This window comes from Chiloscyllium plagiosum, unplaced genomic scaffold (genome assembly GCF_037043375.1).
Source record: "Chiloscyllium plagiosum isolate Xiang-an unplaced genomic scaffold, Cpla_swu_hap1 HiC_scaffold_21, whole genome shotgun sequence".
Classification (NCBI taxonomy): domain Eukaryota; kingdom Metazoa; phylum Chordata; class Chondrichthyes; order Orectolobiformes; family Hemiscylliidae; genus Chiloscyllium; species Chiloscyllium plagiosum.
The window spans coordinates 18,237,983-18,257,526 of NW_028270159.1; the positions used below are offsets into that span (position 1 = coordinate 18,237,983).

The 19,544-nt window shown below is 42.2% G+C and overlaps 1 protein-coding gene across 1 annotated transcript in view; it reads right to left on the bottom strand.

Annotated features, from left to right (window-relative positions):
* Positions 1-4,405: 4,405 nt before the first annotated feature.
* The window catches only part of ak8 (adenylate kinase 8), a 179,600-nt gene continuing 164,461 nt past the window's right edge, over positions 4,406-19,544 (bottom strand). Inside the window, exon 13 of the mRNA XM_043720309.2 lies at positions 4,406-5,272. Coding sequence (XP_043576244.1) covers positions 5,026-5,272 — 247 coding nt within the window. The 3' untranslated portion in view covers positions 4,406-5,025. The remainder of the gene's footprint in view (positions 5,273-19,544) is intronic.

Below are 19,544 nucleotides of genomic sequence, written 5' to 3' on the forward strand. Positions count from 1 at the left end.
TGGTTGGAGGGTTCCTAGGTGGAAGGTGAGGCGCTCTTCCCCCAGACGATGCTCTCCACCGCATCTCCTCCACTTCCCGCACCTCCGCCCTTGAACCCTGCCCCTCCAATCGCCACCAGGACAGAACCCCACTGGTCCTCACCTTCCACCCCACTAACCTCCGGATACATCATATCCTCCTCCGTCATTTCCGCCACCTCCAAACCCCACCACAAGGTATATATTTCCCTCCCCACCCCTATCAACGTTCTGGAGAGACCACTCCCTCCGCGACTCCCTCATCAGGTCCGCACCCCCCACCAACCCAATCTCCACTCTCGGCACCTTCCCCTGAAACCGCAAGAAGTGCAAAACATGCGCCCACACCTTCCCCCTCACCTCCCTCCAAGGCCCCAATGGGTCCTTCTATATCCGTCGCAAATTCACCTGCACCTCCACACACATCATTTACTGTATTCGCTGCACCCGATGTGGTCTCCTCTACATTGGGGAGACAGGCTGCCTACTTGCGGAACATTTCAGGGAACACCTCTGGGACACCCACAGCAACCAACCCAACCGTCCTATGGCTGAACACTTTAACTCCCCCTCCCACTCTACCAAGGACATGCAGGTCCTTGGCCTCCTCCATCGCCAGACCCTGACCACACGACGTCTGGAGGAAGAGTGCCTCATCTTCCGCCTAGGAACCCTCCAACCACACGGGATGAATGTAGATTTCTCCAGCTTCCTCATTTCCCCTCCCCCCAACTTATCTCAGTCCCAACTCCCGGATTCAGTACCGCCCTCTTGACGTGCAATCTTCTTCCCAACCTCTCCGTCCCCAACCCCTCTCCGGCCTATTACCCTCACCCTCTTCCATCTATTGTATTCCCAGCGCCCCTCCCCCAAACTCTCTCCCCCCTACCTTTTACCTCAGCCCGCTTGGCACACCAGTCTCATTCCTGAAGAAGGGCTTATGCCTGAAACGTCGATTCTCCTGCTCCTCGGATGCTACCTGGCCTGCTGTGTTTATTCAGCACCACATTTTTCAACTCAGTTCTCAGCTGCCAATTGAACACTTCATCTACAAAGAACCCATATTCAGACTGAAGAATCAGGTCTTCATTACATCAAAAGATTTGACCTACTGTGCTACTGTCCTCATGGCTGTGCCACATGTCTGATGTGACATAGCTGATGCAGCTGCCCTATCATCAAGCACATTCTGCAACCAAATCTGAACTGCCAGGTTCTATCTTGTAAATATGTACAACTACCACACAGAAGCATCAACTTTGGTTTTTTGTGTTCAAGCCATAGAGCTGAATTTTCAGTGTTCCCAAAGTTTGAAATAGAAACTTGGTTTCAATTTAAAGAAGCCATTCTTGTTCATCATCAGGGCTCTCCTGCCAACTAACTTAAGATATTGTTAGCTCTTGCTTGTCAAGCGTTTAGGTTAAAAATTTTAAAAGTAGTCTGAATAGGTTGCCACATGTTCAGAAATTGCCTAGCTGCAGGATATTGGGGAGGTCTCCATATGTAGCTATACTATATATTATTGGCTATATATACTTCTCTAACCCAAATCATCATCTCAGCCTTGTAAAGGGATAAGTGGTGAGAAGAGAGACATAGTAAGTTGGTTCCCTCTTCCTTCTTCAGGTGGCAAGGAGAGGCACTTGCCTATAAAGAAGGGTCCAGGTAACAATGGGGTCATGATTGCAAGAATTTGGGTCCAATGTTAATGAAAGGCAACACTCTCAAGAGAAAGGGAAGAACACCAGGAATCAGAAAGGAGGAGAAGGAAAGGAGTGTCTGGAAGTCCACAATCCCCCAACAGAGAAAAATATTCCTTTCCAGATTTGATAAAAGGCCATCAACTTCAAGTGTTAACTATTTACAACGTTTTCTGTTTTTATCCCAGTATCCTGAGCTACTTACACACAAGCTTAAATTTCAACTTGTAGGAAATGCATGTTTGCTTTTTTAATTGATTCGTTTATTTATTATCACTTGTACCAAAGTACAGTGAAAAGCTTTGTTTACAAGCAGTACAAGCAGATCATAATAAGCATGGATGTACAGAACAAAAGATTTAGAGGCATGCAGGCAACATTGCTCAGGGTATACAAGAGAGATCACCATTAGCAAGGTCAGCATTATTTGAGTCTAGAGACTCCATTCATCAGTCTAATAAAGGCCAAGAAGAAACTGTTCCTGAATCAACTGGTGTGTGTGTGTGTGTGTGTTTGTGTGTGTGTTCAGGCTTCTATATCTTCTGCCTGATGGAAGAGGTTGCAGGAGACCATTACTGGGGTGCAAAGGGCCTTTGATGATGTTGGCAGCTAGCCGTGTAAATGGAGTCCATGGATGGAAGGTTGGCTTGATAATAGCATGGCCTGTGCACATCACCCTCTGTAGTTTCACATGATCATGGGCAGAGTAGTTGCCATACCAGACTGTTATGCAATTGGACAGTGTGCTCTCAACTGTGCATCTGCAGAAGTTTATGAGGGTCCTTATGGACATGGAAAATTTTCTGAGCTGCCTAAGGAAGAAGAGATGTTGTTGTGCATTTTGACCATGGCAACTACATGGGAAGACCAGGACAAGTTGTCGGTTACCGTTAGTCTGAGGAATTGATGCTCTCCAACCTTTCGATCTCAGTTCTGTTGACTTAGATGGGACTGTGTTCTCTTCCTTTCTTGCTAAAGTTAATGATCAGTTCTTCAGTTTTGCAAATGTTGAGAGAGAGGTTCTTTGCATTGCACCACGTCACCAAGCTCTCTCTCTAACTCCCTTCTGTATTTTTTCTCGTCATTGTTAGATATCCGTCCTACTATGGTGGTATTGTCAGTGAACTTATAGATGGCATTCATTCAGTCATGGGTGTATGGAGAGTACAGTAGGGGGTGCAGGGCACAACCTTGGGGACTCCGGTGTTGAGTGTTAGCTTGGAGGATGTGCAGTTGTCTGTCTATCTTCACTGATTGTGATCTGTGGGTCAGAAAGCTGAGAATCCAATTACAGAGGGTGGAGCAGAGACCAAGGTTACAGAATTTTGAGAGTAGTCTGGAGGGGATAATGGTGTTGAAGGCCAAGCTGTAGTCAATGAGCAGGAGTCGGACTTAGATGTCCTTATTGTCTAAATGTTTCAGGGATGAGTGCAGGGTGAGGGATATGGCATCTGCTGTGGATCTCTTATGCCAGCAGGCAAATTGTAGGGGGTCAAGGTAAGTTGGGAGACTGGAGATGATGACCAGCCTCTCGAAGCACTTCATTATTCTTAAGGTCAGAGCCACTGGGCAGTAGTGATTAAGACACATTGCATGTGCTTTCTTAGGTCCTGGGATGATGGTGGTGTTCTTCAAGCAGGTGTGCACTATGGCTTGCAGGAGGGAGAGATTGAAGATGGTAGGCCCACAAACCTACCAACAAACTAAAACAGCAGCTAGTGAACTTAAAAGACCTATCCAGACAACAAGCAAAACGAACGTCATTTACAAAACACCTTGCAAGAACTGTAACAAACACTACATTGGACAAACAGGCCTGTAACAAACACTACATTGGACAAACAGGCAGAAAACTAACCACCAGGATACATGACCATAAACAGCCACATAAAGACATGACCTTCTATCACTAGTATCCTTACATTTTGATGAGGAAGGACACCACTTCGACTGGGACAACACATCCATCCTAGGACAAGCCAAACAGAGACATATACAGGAATTCCTGGAAGCATGGCATTCCAACTGGAACTCTATCAACAAACACATTGATTTGGACCTCATTTACCATCCTCTGAGAAAAGAGTGGGAAATGACATCACCAACATAGGAAATGGCATTACCAACCCAAGGAAACCTAAACACAAATAGAAAGTGGGACATAATACCAATGCTTCACTGGAGGCTCACTGATGATGTTACCTAGTATGGTGACAAAACGTCTGAAAACCAATCTTTCAGCTCAGCGAGCAAACTTATATCCAGAACCTCAACCTGAGCTACAAATCTCAAAACCTGCTAGATTGAAGATGTAAGTGTTCAGTATGAACTAAAAGTATCTGAAGATTAAAACAAAAGTATATGAAGAGAACTGACAATAGAAATTCTGGAAATCAAGATTGTAAGCTGGTCTATTGTACAGAAAATAACCTTCAATTTGATAAAATAATTATCAACAGTAAAGGGCTCTTCAGTAAAGGGAGGGCGCTTGAGTTTTCTCACCATAGGTAAACATCTACCATTTTATTTGTTGTACATCATACCTTGCATATGTAGTTTGTCATTAGCTGTTCTCACTATGTCCCCCACAATTCAGTTAGCAATTGTATGAATTAGTCTCTCCCCTGATCTTAGAACAATGGTGCATATACTGTACATTTCATATACACACGACGCAATAAGCAAGGTAAGCAATGACAACTGAAACAAGTAATTATTGGCAATTTTATTTACCCTTAGTGTCATCCATAAATTGGAAGCTGTTTAATCTTGAATGTGAAAACCACCGACTTTCTGGCACAGAATCAGCTTTGACTGTGCCTAGTTTAATAATAAACTTTATTGCCTACCTGATAAAGAGCTAACTGATTACATATATGGACCTGGAAGACCTTGCATCATCAAATAATGTTTTCTCAAAGATTCATCTGGTTGGGTCCAACACTCAGAATGATTAGAAGATAATTACAATCATAGGATAAGGTACATCAGCTCCATAGTCTTGTAGATAATATCGTTGTTCTGTCTGCAACCTCAGATCAAGAAGATGCATCAACTATTTTTTCTACCCAAGTTGTTTGACAGAGATTTGTATAAAAATCAACCTCTTTCTCTAATATAATTTCCACTGGTTAGCACACATATGGAGATGTTATAGGGCAAGATCTGATAGACTATTGGAAACCGTGTGTATTTAGGAGAAATTAAGAAGTAAATTTACTGTTAAATAAATGACTATTAATAAGATTTAAATATTCAGAATCTAAACTGTAGGAAAGACATCATAGTTTCTTAGCTACAATATCACTCAAACAAAGGCATTTGGGTTTTTTGACAGTGGCTTGACAACACAGCTCTCGATGTATTCAAACACAGTGTAAGGATCCTGGTCTGCATTGACATGGATTGCAGGGCTGTAGAATTGCTCCAACTCACTCACATTGGCATGATAAACTTCAAGTGCTTTTTCCACATTTTCTTCAGCATCCTTAGGATTTATTTTGCAGCGACTGTAAACCTCACTAGTTGGTGCTGGTTTGTATATGGAATGATATCTAGAAAGCAAAATAGAAAATAATAATTGTATCATAAATGAATGAATATCATGAGAAATTAATTACATAAGCTTGTGCTGAAGCGAGCCCTACTGATGTTATTAGGATATTTCTGATCATCAAGATTATTATAAAGTTACTTTTTAAAATCTGTTTCCAATGGAACAGCCTAAGATAACACTTCATTTAGTAATAAACTTATATTCTTATGATCGCACAATCTCAGAATTTTAAAACATATTACTTACATAATTAATTTATCCTAATATAGAAACAATACCTGAATCATGAAAATATAGCAATCACAGACAGGAGGCAAGAGGAAATTACAAGTTAATAAATTAATATTAAAATAAAGTGCTGAAAACATTGAATGGTCCACAGTACAGGGCCATCGATGGAATAAACCTCACAAAATTGTCACAGAATATTCAAAACAACTTTGAGAAACATTAAAATTATTCATAACACATTAGAGATAATGATCAAATCTATAGCAAATAGTTATGCTCAATCACATGACAATAATTTAAATTGAGATAATACTTGCAAGAACTAATTAAATATACAATGTAATAAAGATCATAAATTCTAGAGCATCGTGCTGAGCTGTGCTGTAGTAAATAGCTAATGACTGATTAGTTAATGTATCTTACTGTTTTGTTAATTATATTTGACAAAAAATTAGAACTAGTGTAAATAATTCATCACATGGCAATTGAAGTTGTCTCGATTAAACATAAAGACAAATCAAACCTAAAAGAAAAATAATAAATGTCACAGACAGCACATTATAAATAGATATTGAAATTAGAATGACCACATAAATTGATGTCTTTGAAGTAAACTTGCAGTTGACATTTATCCAATTTAAAATACAGTAGTTTTTTTCTGAAAGCTTTAAAATATTACTGAGAAAGGTCAAGGCAGTCACTAGCAAGAGCTAGCAATGCATTTGTTTGGAGCCAGCTGAAGACTCATAAAGAGAAACATCACACTATGATGCAAAAATTATGACATTGGGCTTTTGAATAGATGCAGCCCACAGCCAGAGGCAGTCAGCAAAAGAAAATAATGAGATGTACTCACTTTATTTCAGTCTGCATCAGTTTCACACATATGTTTAAAAACCAAACTTTGTAATCCAAACACTTTATGGGAACACTAATACTCCTAAACATAACAACTGCTAAAAGTGTAATGGGAAACACACCATGTAGGTTAAGATCAGAGGCAGGAAATATAACAGAATTCTTATTCAAACATGTAACAGAAAAATATTTAGGAAATGAGAACATAAGTCAGCACGAAAAAGGAAGCAAAATACTGTGTTTTTTTGAAATCTGAAATAAAAACCATCGTGGAGAAAATCAACAAGTCTGGCAGCATCTGTGGTGGAAGGAAACTGAGTTAACACTTCAAGTCCAACATGACTTTTTCAGAACTGAAAAGGGCTGAAAGATGGGGAGGAGGAGCAAATGGAATGGATCATAATGTGCCTATAACAAAATACAAGGGGGTGCTAATGGTGGTAAAGAGAATTTTGCAATTTAAAACTGTGTAAAATGAGGTGTGAAAGTAGAAAATTGGTCTGCTTTGCTGACAGCCGTCTGTGTGTTCTGTGTCTTTGTGTGTGTGAGACTGTGTGTATGTGTAAGTGTGTGTGACTGTGTGTCTGTGTCTGTGTGTGTGTGTGAGACTGTGTGTATGTGTAAGTGTGTGTGATGTGTGTCTGTGTCTGTGTGTGTGTGTGAGACTGTGTGACTGTGTGTATGTGTGTGTGTGTACGTGTGTTTTTGTTTGTGTGGTGGGCTTGAGGGGAGGGTGAAGGAGGAAGACGGACTTGTAAGCAAAATCAAAATGGAGGAAGAAGGTCATGCTATGAAGTTGTTGAGTCCTGAATGCTGAAAAGTGCCTAAGCAGTACATTTGTTGTTCCTTTTGGGCTTCATTGGAACCTAGAATAGAAATATTAGCATGGGAGCAATATGGTCTATTGAAATGCCAAGAAATTCTCAAAGATCTTTCTTACAGACAGAGTGGAGATATTCCACAAAGCAGTCACCCAGTCTGCACTTAGCTTTGCCAAAATAATGGGGACCACATTATGAGCATCCAATACAGCAGACTACATTGAAAGAAGTATAAGCAAACTGCTGTGTCAGCTGCAACACATGTTTAGGGCCATGGGACAGTGAGGAGGGAGGAGGTAAAAGGGCAAGTGCTTTGCCTTCTGTGCGTTGAACACTTGCCTTCTGTGATTATTTGTGAAGATGTCATGGGGCAGGTAATAGAGGAATGGGCAGGTGTCATGGACAGAATGGTCCCTGAGGAATGCTGACAGTGGAGTGGAAGATAAGAAGTATTTGGTGGTGACATGCTGATGGAGGTGACAGAAATGGCAGAGGATGATCCCTTGAATCACCTTGTGGGTGGGAGGAAAGGGTGAAGGCGAAGAGAAGGCAATGGATCAGACATGCTCAGTGACCAGTCAAGCAGCTTGAAGGAATCTTCGGTTGAGGAAAGAGAAGAACATGTCAGAGGCAGCCCTATGGAAAGTGGCAGCATTGGAACAGATGAGATGGAGATAGATAAACCAGGAAAATGGAAGTTTTTGCAAGAAGCAGGGTGTAAGGAAGTGCCGGTAAAGTAACTGTGGGAGTCGGTGGGTTTGTAGTGGATATTGGTGGACGGCTTATCTCCAGACACAGAAACAGTGAAGACAAGGAATAGAAAGGAAGAGTCAGGGTTGGACCATGTAAATGTGAGAGGAGGATGAAAATTGGAAGCAAAGCTGATGATTTTTTTTCTAATTCGATGTACTGGAGAAACAGTTGTGGAAGGGAGCCCAAGTAGGACTCGAACAAGGATAGGCTGTCCACCAAAAACCTCTCCTGCCCTGTGTCTTGTGCATAGACATTTGCCAAAGTCGAAATGCAGTCATGGTGGGAAAAAGTTTGAAATGCACTAGAATAGGGGTCACATGGCCATTAATCAAACTGGAAAATTTTAGGCCTTAGTATTTCATTAAAAATTGGTGCTGGGACCACTGTTGTTCAACATTTATGCAAACAATTTGGACTGAGCAATTGAAAGCACAATTTCAAAATTTTGCATTTGAAACTAATTTAAGGGGTGTAGTTAATAGAGAGAATACCTTCAACAAAACACAGGAAATTATTATTAAATAACATCTGTACAACTTCATAAAACATTCCTAGGTGCTTCAAATGAACACAATGAAACAAAACTTTACACTTACTGCATAAAGTGTAATGAGCTAAATGACCAAAATTAGGTATAATTTTTAAAGAGGTTCTTAAGAAGACAAGTGAGGGAGAGTGGAGGAGGATCCTGCAAAATGATAACTATAAATGACAAATGAGCTTCAAAAAAAATAAGTGTGAGTGAAATAACTCCACAGAGGCCAGCATCCTACCACATAGTTACCTTTTATTTACACATAGAAAGTCCTTGACATTGATCTAGCTCCATCAAATGTCAGGATGTCTGACACTCCTGTTTTTATCTGTCAGCCAGGGCTCCCTGACTTGACCAGATTAACAGCCCCAATCAGGGAACTCATATTCTATGAGTTCCACCTGGCTGACCTTGTTACAATCCCCATTTCCCCCTCTCTCTGTGTCTGAGGCCAAAGGCCTTTTCTTTTTCTTGTAGCTCCATCTGGGGCATTTTTGCACTAGGACAGGTTGCTCTGACTTTGCCTCAGATACTGGCGGCGTATAATGTACAGTAGCTTGCTTCCTGTGCCTGGAGTGTCTCAGGAGAAATGAATTCTCTTTTTCAGGTGGCAAAGGCATTGAGGAATCTCAGACCCTGATGTCTATTCAAAGCTTGGTGGAGAGGGAGAACCCATGGGTTCAGCTTGCCTTTCCGACTGTTTTGAGGAGCTAGGCATGTTTTGCTCCTGCCTTGTTTGCAGTTTTCATATGGTCCACATGCTTGTTCAAGACCTTTGAACTTTATATGTCACTGGACCTGATCTCACGTCAACCATGTCTCTTACCCATATAGGGCCATTCCTGTTGTTCCTCCACCAAAGTTTATCCCCTGAAGTAAATGGTCTCTCTCGTTTTGCAGAGTCTTGTACCTGAAATTGGCGTTCCTGATGCTGTTTCATCCTCCCACCCCAGATCGGGAGAATCAGATTTAACCTGGTGTGGAGTTTTCTCCCCATTACCAACTCTGCTGGAGCGGTCTCTGTAGTTGAATGAATGGTGGTCCTATAATCAAACAGGAACTGCCACAGTTTGGTATCTAATGAAGCTATAGACTGTTCCTAAAAGCCTGCCTTCAATGTTTGGACTGCTCTTTCTGCCACACTATTCGATGATGGATGGTATGAAGCTGTCTTTATATAGGTAAAAACAATGACTGCAGATGCTGGAAACCAGTTCTGGTTTAGTGGTGCTGGAAGAGCACAGCAGTTCAGGCAGCATCTGAGGAGCAGTAAAATCGACGTTTCGGGCAAAAGCCCTTCATCAGGAATAAAGGCAGAGAGCCTGAAGGGTGGAGAGATAAGCTAGAGGAGGGTGGGGGTGGGGAGAAAGTAACATAGAGTATAATAGGTGAGTGGGGGAGGGGATGAAGATGATAGGTAAGGGAGGAGGGTGGAGTGGACAGGTGGAAAAGAAGATAGGCAGGTAGGACAAGTCATGGGGACAATGCTGAGCTGGAAGTTTGGAACTAGAGTGAGGTGGGGGAAGGGGAAATGAGGAAACTGTTGAAGTCCACATTGATGTCCTGGGGTTGAAGTGTTCCGAGGTAGAAGATGAGGCGTTCTTCCTCCAGGCGTCTGGTGGTGAGGGAGCGGCGGTGAAGGAGGCCCAGGATCTCCATTCCATGGCAGAGTGGGAGGGGGAGTTGAAATGTTGGGCCACAGGGCGGTGTGGTTGATTCACCGCCGCTCCCTCACCACCAGATGCCTGGAGGAAGAACGCCTCATTTTCCGCCTCGGAACATTTCAACCCCAGGGCATCAATGTGGACTTCAATAGTTTCCTCATTTCCCCTTCCCCCACCTCGCCCTAGTTCCAAACTTCCAGTTCAGCACTTGTCCCCATGACTTGTCCTACCTGCCTATCTTCTTTTCCACCTATCCAGTCCACCCTCCTCCCTGACCTATCACCTTCATTCCCTCCCCCACTCACCTATTGTACTCTATGTTACTTTCTCCCTACCCCCACCCTCCTCTAGCTTATCTCTCCACCCTTCAGGCACTGCTCCTCGGATGCTGCCTGAACTGCTGTGCTCTTCCAGCACCACTAATCCAGAAGCTGTCTTTATATGTTGAATGCCATCCGACTCTAGGACATAATCAAATTCCCTGCTGATAAATGATGGCCCATTGTCAGTGACCAACACTTCTGGGAGTCTGTATTGCAAAAGATGTGCACGGTGTTTCTATCGTTGTACCTGTGTTTGAAGAATGAACTGTATGATGTCCAAACACTTTGAGTGGGCTGCCACAATGACTAAGGACATCGAGCTCATGCAAGGACCTGCAGAGTCGACATGTAACTAAGTCCAAGGTTTACCTGGCCATTCCCATGAATGTGGAGGGGCTGGTGGTGGTAACTTTTGTCCTTGCTGGCACTGTGGGCACTGCCCCACCAATGCAGCTATGTCTGCATCCAATCCTGACCACCAGACATAATGTCTTGCCAACATCTTCATTTTGCAAAATTCCTAGTGGAGTTCAGCCAGTACGTGGCAGTAACCTTTGCTAGAGACAACGACTCTTGCTCCCCATTGTCCACTGAAAAATAGCACAGGCTGATGATATCCCAAATGGTAGTCTTGTATATTGGTACAAACCTTTATGGGTATTAACTGCAGCATATTTCTGGGAATCCTCATCTAATCGCAATTGCAAGTTCGTATGGCTCATGTCCAGCTCCATTAAGGACAATCCCTCTGCCAGCTTTGAGTATATGTCCTCTTTCCCGCTGTGAAAACCAATATATCATCTGTTTAAAACCACATTGGGCTTTACGATCAGTACAACCGGTACTGCCCATTCTGCAAACTGGACTGGTTTGATGATTCCTACTCTTTCTGGCCTTCTGATTTCTGCCTCTACTTTTGCCCATAAGGCAAATGGCACTGGGCAGGCCTTTCAGAATTATGGAATTGCTTCCTGGTCAACATGCAAGGTGGCCTTGGCTCCTTTGATAGTCCCTAAACCTCCCTGAAAGATTTCTGGGCTTTTAATTAGGACTTCACTCAGGCAGCCATTTTCTAATTGAGAATTGTTAAGCCAATCTAGGTGAATCTTTCTTAACCAATTTTGCCCCATCAAGCTTGGGTTCAAGCTTTTTATACAATCAGTGGTAACTGGAACAGCTGCTTCTCATAAGAGACTGGAACCAAAGTTGTGCCATTAATGTGGAAAGCTTCTCCAGTATAGGTTCTCAGCCTAACCGAGGTCTTGTACAAGCTTAAGGTTTGGAGTCCAGAGTGATCACTGAAAAGGCTGTACCAATATCAACCCTCATTAGAACTGGGTGACCATGTAACCAGAGATTTATTTTGATCGATTTTGATTTGGATGCTGCTAAGCAATTTAATGAAGCAAATAAAACCAGATGTAGGTGGACTTTCCAGGGAGTGCACTCTCCTGGATAACAGCCTGTGAGTTCCCTTATTTATATTTAGGTCTCGTGGGACTCCTTTGCCATCTCAAGTCTGCATACTGGCAACTGACTACAATGCCAGGTCTGGATCCATAAGAAAATGTTAACAGTTTGGCCAAGGCTTGGTTTTGTTTTGGGGTTTTGCTGTGGGCTGACCTAAAGTCCCTCTGTTCAGGATATGTCCTGAGTGAGGTGATGGAACTTCCTTAATTCAAGTGGTTCACCAAAGCTCAGTTGGACTGACCATAGTGTCCATTTCCATTAGAATATCCTGCAATTCACATGCTTTACTCACCATATTTTTCAATGATAAAACCTGTTGCAGTGGCTGTTTGAAGTCCAGTTGGGCTTCAGGTAGTAGGTGCTTTTGGATGGTTACATCATAAATCCCACATACCAAATGATCTCTCAGCATCTCATGAAGGGTTAAACCAAAGTCACATGCCTCTGCCATTTATCTTAGCCTAGTCAAAAATTCTGATACGGATTTCACTGGTTTTAGAATTGCCAAGTGAAAATGATAGTGATTCAGATTTAGAGGAGGCGTGTGGTCGTAATAAATCTGTCAACTCTTGAATAGTGCCTCAGGACAAGTTAGGTTCTTAATACGAAAAAGGCTGCGAATCCACAAGCTATTAGGAGAATTGTTTGTTGCTTTTCATCTGACCCAATGTCATTTGCCCTGAAAAAATAACACATTCTTCATACAGTCTGGGCCCAGTCTTCATCAGCTTCGACAAGTCAAGCTTCCCAAATAATGGCATGACATCAGAAATGCTTACTGCAACTCAGAGATTACTGTTGTGAGTGAATTTCTTCAGGAGCATGCTTTGCTCTTGAAATAATGCCACAGAGTCATCCTTTATTTACATGTGAAAAGTCTTTGACATTGATCCAGCTCCCAAAGTGTCAAGGTTGTCTGACACTCCTGTTTTTAACTGTCAGCCTGGGTTCCCTGATTGGACCAAATTAACAGTCCCAATCAGGGAACTCATATTCTATGATGTCCACCTGGCTGACCTTAATACAATCACCAGTGAAATAGTACATTTTGGTAGGACGAATAAGGATAAAGATTTAGTATAGTAATACAGCTATCATTTCTTGGATGCTTGGTGTCATTACCCTTTAAATATAGCTGAAATTCAGGATTGAGTGCAACAGCAGAAACCTTGATGTTACATTTTATCATTCAGTGCTCTTCCACAGGCTATCATGTGGATTTATGCTCAATTCCTGTCCTTCCTGAATACTACTTATAGCATTGAAACTTCCATGAGTTTGTCCCAATGTGTATTTTGTTTTCCATAAATTACTTGAAAAGTGACTGAATTTTAGTGCTTTCCATTTCCTGTTTGACGGTCCATGAGAATTCTTAAATATTGGTTGCCTGGATGGCTTGGTAACATCACTAAGCTGGGAAACTGCATTATAGAATGCTACAATCAATTGCATGGAAATAGAATCAGATTTTTTTTATCTTGGAAAGCATAGGATCTTCCTGCTCAACTTCCTCAAAACCAAAAGGAAATTATCATTTGTTCAACAAAAACGGCAAAATCGGCCTGATGAGAGCAGCAACAACAGATTAATAAAGTCATAAAGCAAAACAAAGCAGAGAAATAAGATCTGCATTTCCTAACATCAGCCTTACATGAAAAGAAAACAGGAGTGGCTGAAAGACATTCTGAAATCTTCTGCTGGTTTCTTTATATCTTCCAGTGTGTCACAACTCAGTAGAAACACTTCTATTTTTAAAAGTCTTTTAGTTTACATTTGTTAGCTTGCCTGCAAGTAACTTGCATCATTAAAGAGTACAACATGACACAATTCCTGAGATCAACACGATGTCAATTACCAACCAAATGCAATTGTCTCGTGATGCTATAGGAGACATCCCGATTAGTCACTGCTACTAGAATCAGCCTACGCTGCTCCAGTCTGTTCTAATAGTGACATAAATACCGCAGTAAAGCATGCAGGATGACACCGTACATTGAAGCTTTAATGGTTTGTACTGTCATGGACTTCAACACTTTATTAACTTGTTGTCTGGACCTTTTTGAAGTAGAATGTGTGTCCTGTCTGCAAGGCAACATTATAAATTAAGAACAGGATGCCTAATTTTATTATGTCTCTGAAGTGAGAAGCAAATCTTTCTTTATGTAATGAATTATTTAGTTTTATTCGTAGTGTCTGTTATTCACCGGGTATTACTATACCTGTGAGCTGTGGTACTTCCCTTTAACTTAATTTAGGAGCTAACTGAGTGATCCTGCATGACCAGTGACATGCAGACTATGCTTTACCCTCAAGTTTATGGTCTTTCCCAAAATCCCAGTAATACCCAAAGGGCAGATCTACATGGCAAGAAGACTTACAACCCCTAAGTTTAATAGACTCTGTAGTATCAAAGCTAACATTTTCTCAGAAAATAGGAGCATAAATACAGATGTTTATTTACTGCTATTGTTTGTGAGGGCTAGTAAGGGACAATGGCAACTGAAATACTGGAATACTGAAAGTGATGGAAAGAGACATTGGATATAGCACTGGCCTTGGCCACACAATCACCTTGGATGAGGCAAGATTGACTGCCCTTGACATCAAGACATCAATCAACCAAGTGTGGCATTAAAGCGCCTTAGCAAAACTGGAGTCAATAGAAATCAGGGGAAGTCTTTTCACAAGTTGGAGTCATACCTAACACAAAGGTTGATAGTTGTGTTTGCTGGTGGTCAATACCTCAGCAGCAGGACACCTCTTCAGGAATTCCTCAGGGTCGTTTTCTAGGCCCAACTGTCTTCAACTTTATCATCAATGACTTTCCCTCTGACACAGAGTCATTGAGTCATAGAGCATGGAAACAGACCCTTTGATCCAACCAGTCCATGCCGAACATAATCCTAAAGTAAACTAGTCCCACCTGCCTGCTCCTGCTCCATATCCCTCCAAACCTATCCTATTCATGCACTTAAGGTCAGAAGTGGGGAGATACACTGATAATTGCACAATATTCACCATTTGTGACTCCTCAGATGCTGAAGAAGTCCACATCTATATACAGCAAGACCTGGACAAAATTCAGGTTTAGGCTGACACACAAATGTCAGGCAATGGCCATCCCAAAGAGAGAATCTAACCATTATCCTGAGATATTCAATGGAATTGGCATTACTGATTTCCCATTAGCAATATCCTAGGGTTATCATCAATCAGAACAAGTGGCTATAAGAACAAGTTGGAGACTCAGAATTCCACTGTAAATCTCCTTTCTCTGCAGTGTTGGGCTACCATCTGCAAGCCACGGGTCAAGAGTGTGATGGAATATTCCCCTCTTGGCTGAATGAGTTCAACTCCAACAAAACTCAAAAAGCTTGACACCATCCAGCTTGCTTCATTTGCACTTCATCCACCACCTTCAACATTCACTACCCACACCACTGACATAGTGGCAGCAGTGTGTACCATCGACAAGATGCACTGTCAGACCAACATTCTTTCCAAAGCAACTTTCAAACCCACAAACTCCATTACACACAAGGTCAAAGGCAGCAGATCCAAGAGAACCACAACTTGCGATTTCCCTTTCAGGTCACATCCCATTCTGACTTGGAATGATATTACCCTTTCTTCAATGTTAAAATGAATGATAAAAATCATGGAAGTCCCTTTCTAACTTACTGTGGGTGCGCTTACACCCCAAGGATTGATCTGTTTCAAGAAGGTAGCTCATTATTACCTTCTTGAGGGCAAATTAGGGATGAGCAATAAACATTTGATGCCTACATCACATATAATCATAGAGATGTACAAGAAAACAAACCCTTCAGTCCAACTTGTCCATGCCAATTAGATATCCCAACCCAATCTAGTCCCACCTGCCAGCACCCGGCCCATATCCCTCCAAACCCTTCCTATTCATAAACCCATCCAGATGCCTTTTAAATGTTGCAATTGTACTAGCCTCCACCACTTCCTCTGGCAGCTCATTCAATACACATACCACCCTCTGCGTGAAAAGGTTACCCCTTAGGTCTCTTTTATATCTTTCCCCTTTCACCTTTGTCCTCTAGTTCTGGACTCCCCCATCCCAGGGAAAAGACTTTATCTATTTACCCTATCCATGCCCCTCATGATTTTATTAACCTCTATAAGGTCAACCCTCAACCTCTGATGCTCCAAGGAAAACTGCCCCAGCCTATTCAACCTCTCCCTATAGATCAAATCCTCCAACCCTGGAAATTTTTTCTGAACCCTTTCAAGTTTCACAACATCCTTCCGATAGGAAGGAGACCAGAATTGCATGCAATGTTCCAAAAGTGGCTTAACCAATGCTTTGTACAGCCACAACATGACCTCCCAACTCCTGTACTCAGTACTATGACCAATAAAGGTAAGCCTACCAAATGCCTTCTTCACTATCCTATCTATCTGCGACTCTACTTCCAAGGTGCTATGAACCTGCACTCCAAGGTCTTTTTTGTTCAGCAACACTCCCTGGACCATTAAGTGTATTAGTCCTGCTAAGATTTGCTTTTCCTAAATGTAGCACCTTGCGGTTATCTAAATTAAACTCCATCTGCCACTCCTTAGTCAATTGGCTCATCTGATCAAGATCCCATTGTAATCTGAAGTAACCTTCTTCGCTGTTCAATACACCTCAAGTTTGGTGTCATCTGCAAACTTACTAATTATATCTCCTATGTTCACATCCAAATCACTTATATAAGTGATGAAAAGTAGTGGACCCAGCACCCATCCTTGTGGCACTCCACTGGTCACAGGCCTCCAGGCAGAAAAACAACCCTCCACCACCACCCTCTGTCTTCTATCTTTGAGCCAGCTCTGTATCCAAATGACTGGTTCTCCCTGTATTCCATGAGATCTAACCTTGATGATAGTCTGCCATGGGGAACCTTGTTGAACGCCTCACTGAAGTCCATATAGATCACATCTACTGCTCTGCCCTCATCACTCCTCTGTTACTTCTTCAAAAATCTCAATCAAGTTTGTGAGACATGATTTCCCATGCACAAAGCCATGTTGACTATCCCTAATCGGTCCTTGCCTTTCCAAATACATGTACATTCTGTCCCTCAGGTTTCCCTTCAGCAACTTGCCCACCACCAACATCAGGCTCACCGGTCTATAGTTCCCTGGTTGTCCTTACCATCTTTCTGAAATAGTGGCACTAGCCAATCTCCAATCTTCTGGCACCTCACCTGTGACTATTGATGATACAAATATCTCAGCAAGGGGCCCAGCAATCACTTCCCTAGCTTCCCACAGAGTTCTAGGGTACACCTGATCAGGCACTTGGGATTTATCCACTTTTATGCATTTCAAGAAATCCAGCACTTCCGCATCTGTAATATGGACATTTTTCAAGATGCCACCATCTATTTTCCTACATTCTATATCTTCCATGTTCTTTTCCTCAGTAAACACTGATGCAAAATATTAGTTTAGTATCTCCCCCATCTCCTGCGGCTCCACACAAAGGCTGACTTGCTGATTTTTGAGGGGCCCTATTCTCTCCCTAGTTACCCTTATGTCTTTAATGTATTTGTAAAAACCCTATTTGCCTAAGCTATCTCATGTCCCCTTTTTTGCCCTCCTGATTTCCTTCTTAAGTATACTCATACCACCTTTATACTCTTCTAAGGATTCACTCCTTCTTTCCTGTCTATACCTGACATATGCTTACTTCTTTATCTTAACCAAACCCTCAATTTCTTTAGTCATCCAGCCTTTCCTTTCACCCTGACAGGAATATACTGTCTCTGGACTCTCTTTATCTCATTTCTGAAGGCTTCCCATTTTCCCGCAGTCCCTTTGTCCGCCCCCAGTCAGCTTTTGAATGTTCTTGCCTAATACCGTCAAAATTAGCCTTACTTCAATTTAGAAATTCAACTTTTAGATTTGGTCTATCCTTTTTCATTACTATTTTAAAACTAATAGAATTATGGTCGCTGGCCCCAAAGTACTCCCCCACTGACACCTCAGTCACCTGCCCTCCCTTATTTTCCAAGAGTAGGTCAAGTTTTGCACCTTCTCCAGAAGGTACGTCTACATACTGAATCAGAAAGTTTTCTTGTACACAATTCCTCTCCATCTAAACCCTTAACACTATAGCAGTCCCAGACCATGCTTAGAAAGTTAAAATCCCCTACCATAACCACCGTATTATTCTTACATATAACTGAAATCTCCTTACAAATTTGTTTCTCAATTTCCCACTGACTATTAAGAGGTCTGTAATACAATCCCAATAAGGTGATCATCCCTTTCTTATTTCTCAGTTCCACTGAAATAGCTTCCCTGGATGCATTTCCGGGAATATCCTCCCTCAGTACAGCTGTAATGCTATCCCTTACCAAAAATGCCACTTGCCCCTCCTCTCTTGCCTCCTTTTCTGTACCATTTGTATCCTGGAATATTAAGCTGCCAGTCCTGCCCATCCCTGAGACACATTTCAGTAATTGCTATGATATCCCAGTCCCTAACCATGTTCCTAACAATGCCCTGAGTTCATTTGCCTTCCCTGTTAGGCCTCATGCATCCAAGTAAATGCAGTTTAATTTATCAGTCCTACCTTGTTCTCTGCTTTGTCCCTGCCTGTCCTGACTGTTTGACTCTCTTCTTTTCTCAACTGTACCAGTCTCAGATTGATCTCTTTCCTCACTATCTCCCTGGGTTCCACCTTCCATTTTACCAGTTTAAATCCTCCCGAGCAGTTCTAGCAAATCTCATTGCCAGTATATTAGTCCCCTTCCAATTTAGGTGCAATCCATCCTTCTACCCCAGAAGAGATTCCAATAATCCAAAAATGTGAATCCTTCTCCCATACACCAGCTCCTCAGCCATGCATTCATCTGCTCTAACCTCCTATTCCTTCCCCTTACTAGCTCATAGTACCAGGAGTAATCCAGATAGTATTACTCTCGAGGACATCCTTTTTAAATTCCTGCCTAACTCTCAATATTCTCCCTTCAGAATTTCATCCTTTTCCCTTCCTATGTTGTTGGTTCCAATGTGTGCTATGACCTTGTGCTGGGGCCTCATCCCCTTGGGAACATTCTGCACCCTCTCCGAGACATCTTTGATCCTGGCACCAGGGAGGCAACACACCATTCTGATTTTTCACGGCTGGCCACAGAAACATCTGTCTGTACCTCTGACTACAGAATCCCCTAACACAATTGATCTCTTGGAACCAGCCGTACCCCTCATTGCATTAGAACCAGTCTCGATACCAGAAACTTGTTTGTTCGTGTTACATTCCCCTGAGAATCCATCATCTCCTACATTTTCCAAAACAGCATACTTGTTTGAAATGGGGATATCCACAGACGGCTCCTGCACTACCTGCCTACCTCTCTTACCATTCCCCGAGTTAACCCATCTATTTGATTGTATCTGCAGCTTTTCTCCCTTCCTATAACTGCCATCCATCACACCTCCTTGCTCTTGTAAATTCCTCATTGCCTCTAACTGTCTCTCCAACTGATCCATTCAATCTGATAGGATTTGCAACCAACAGCATTTATTGCAGATATAATCCTCAGCAACACGTAAACTCTCCCTAAACTCCCATATCCGACAAGAAGAGCAT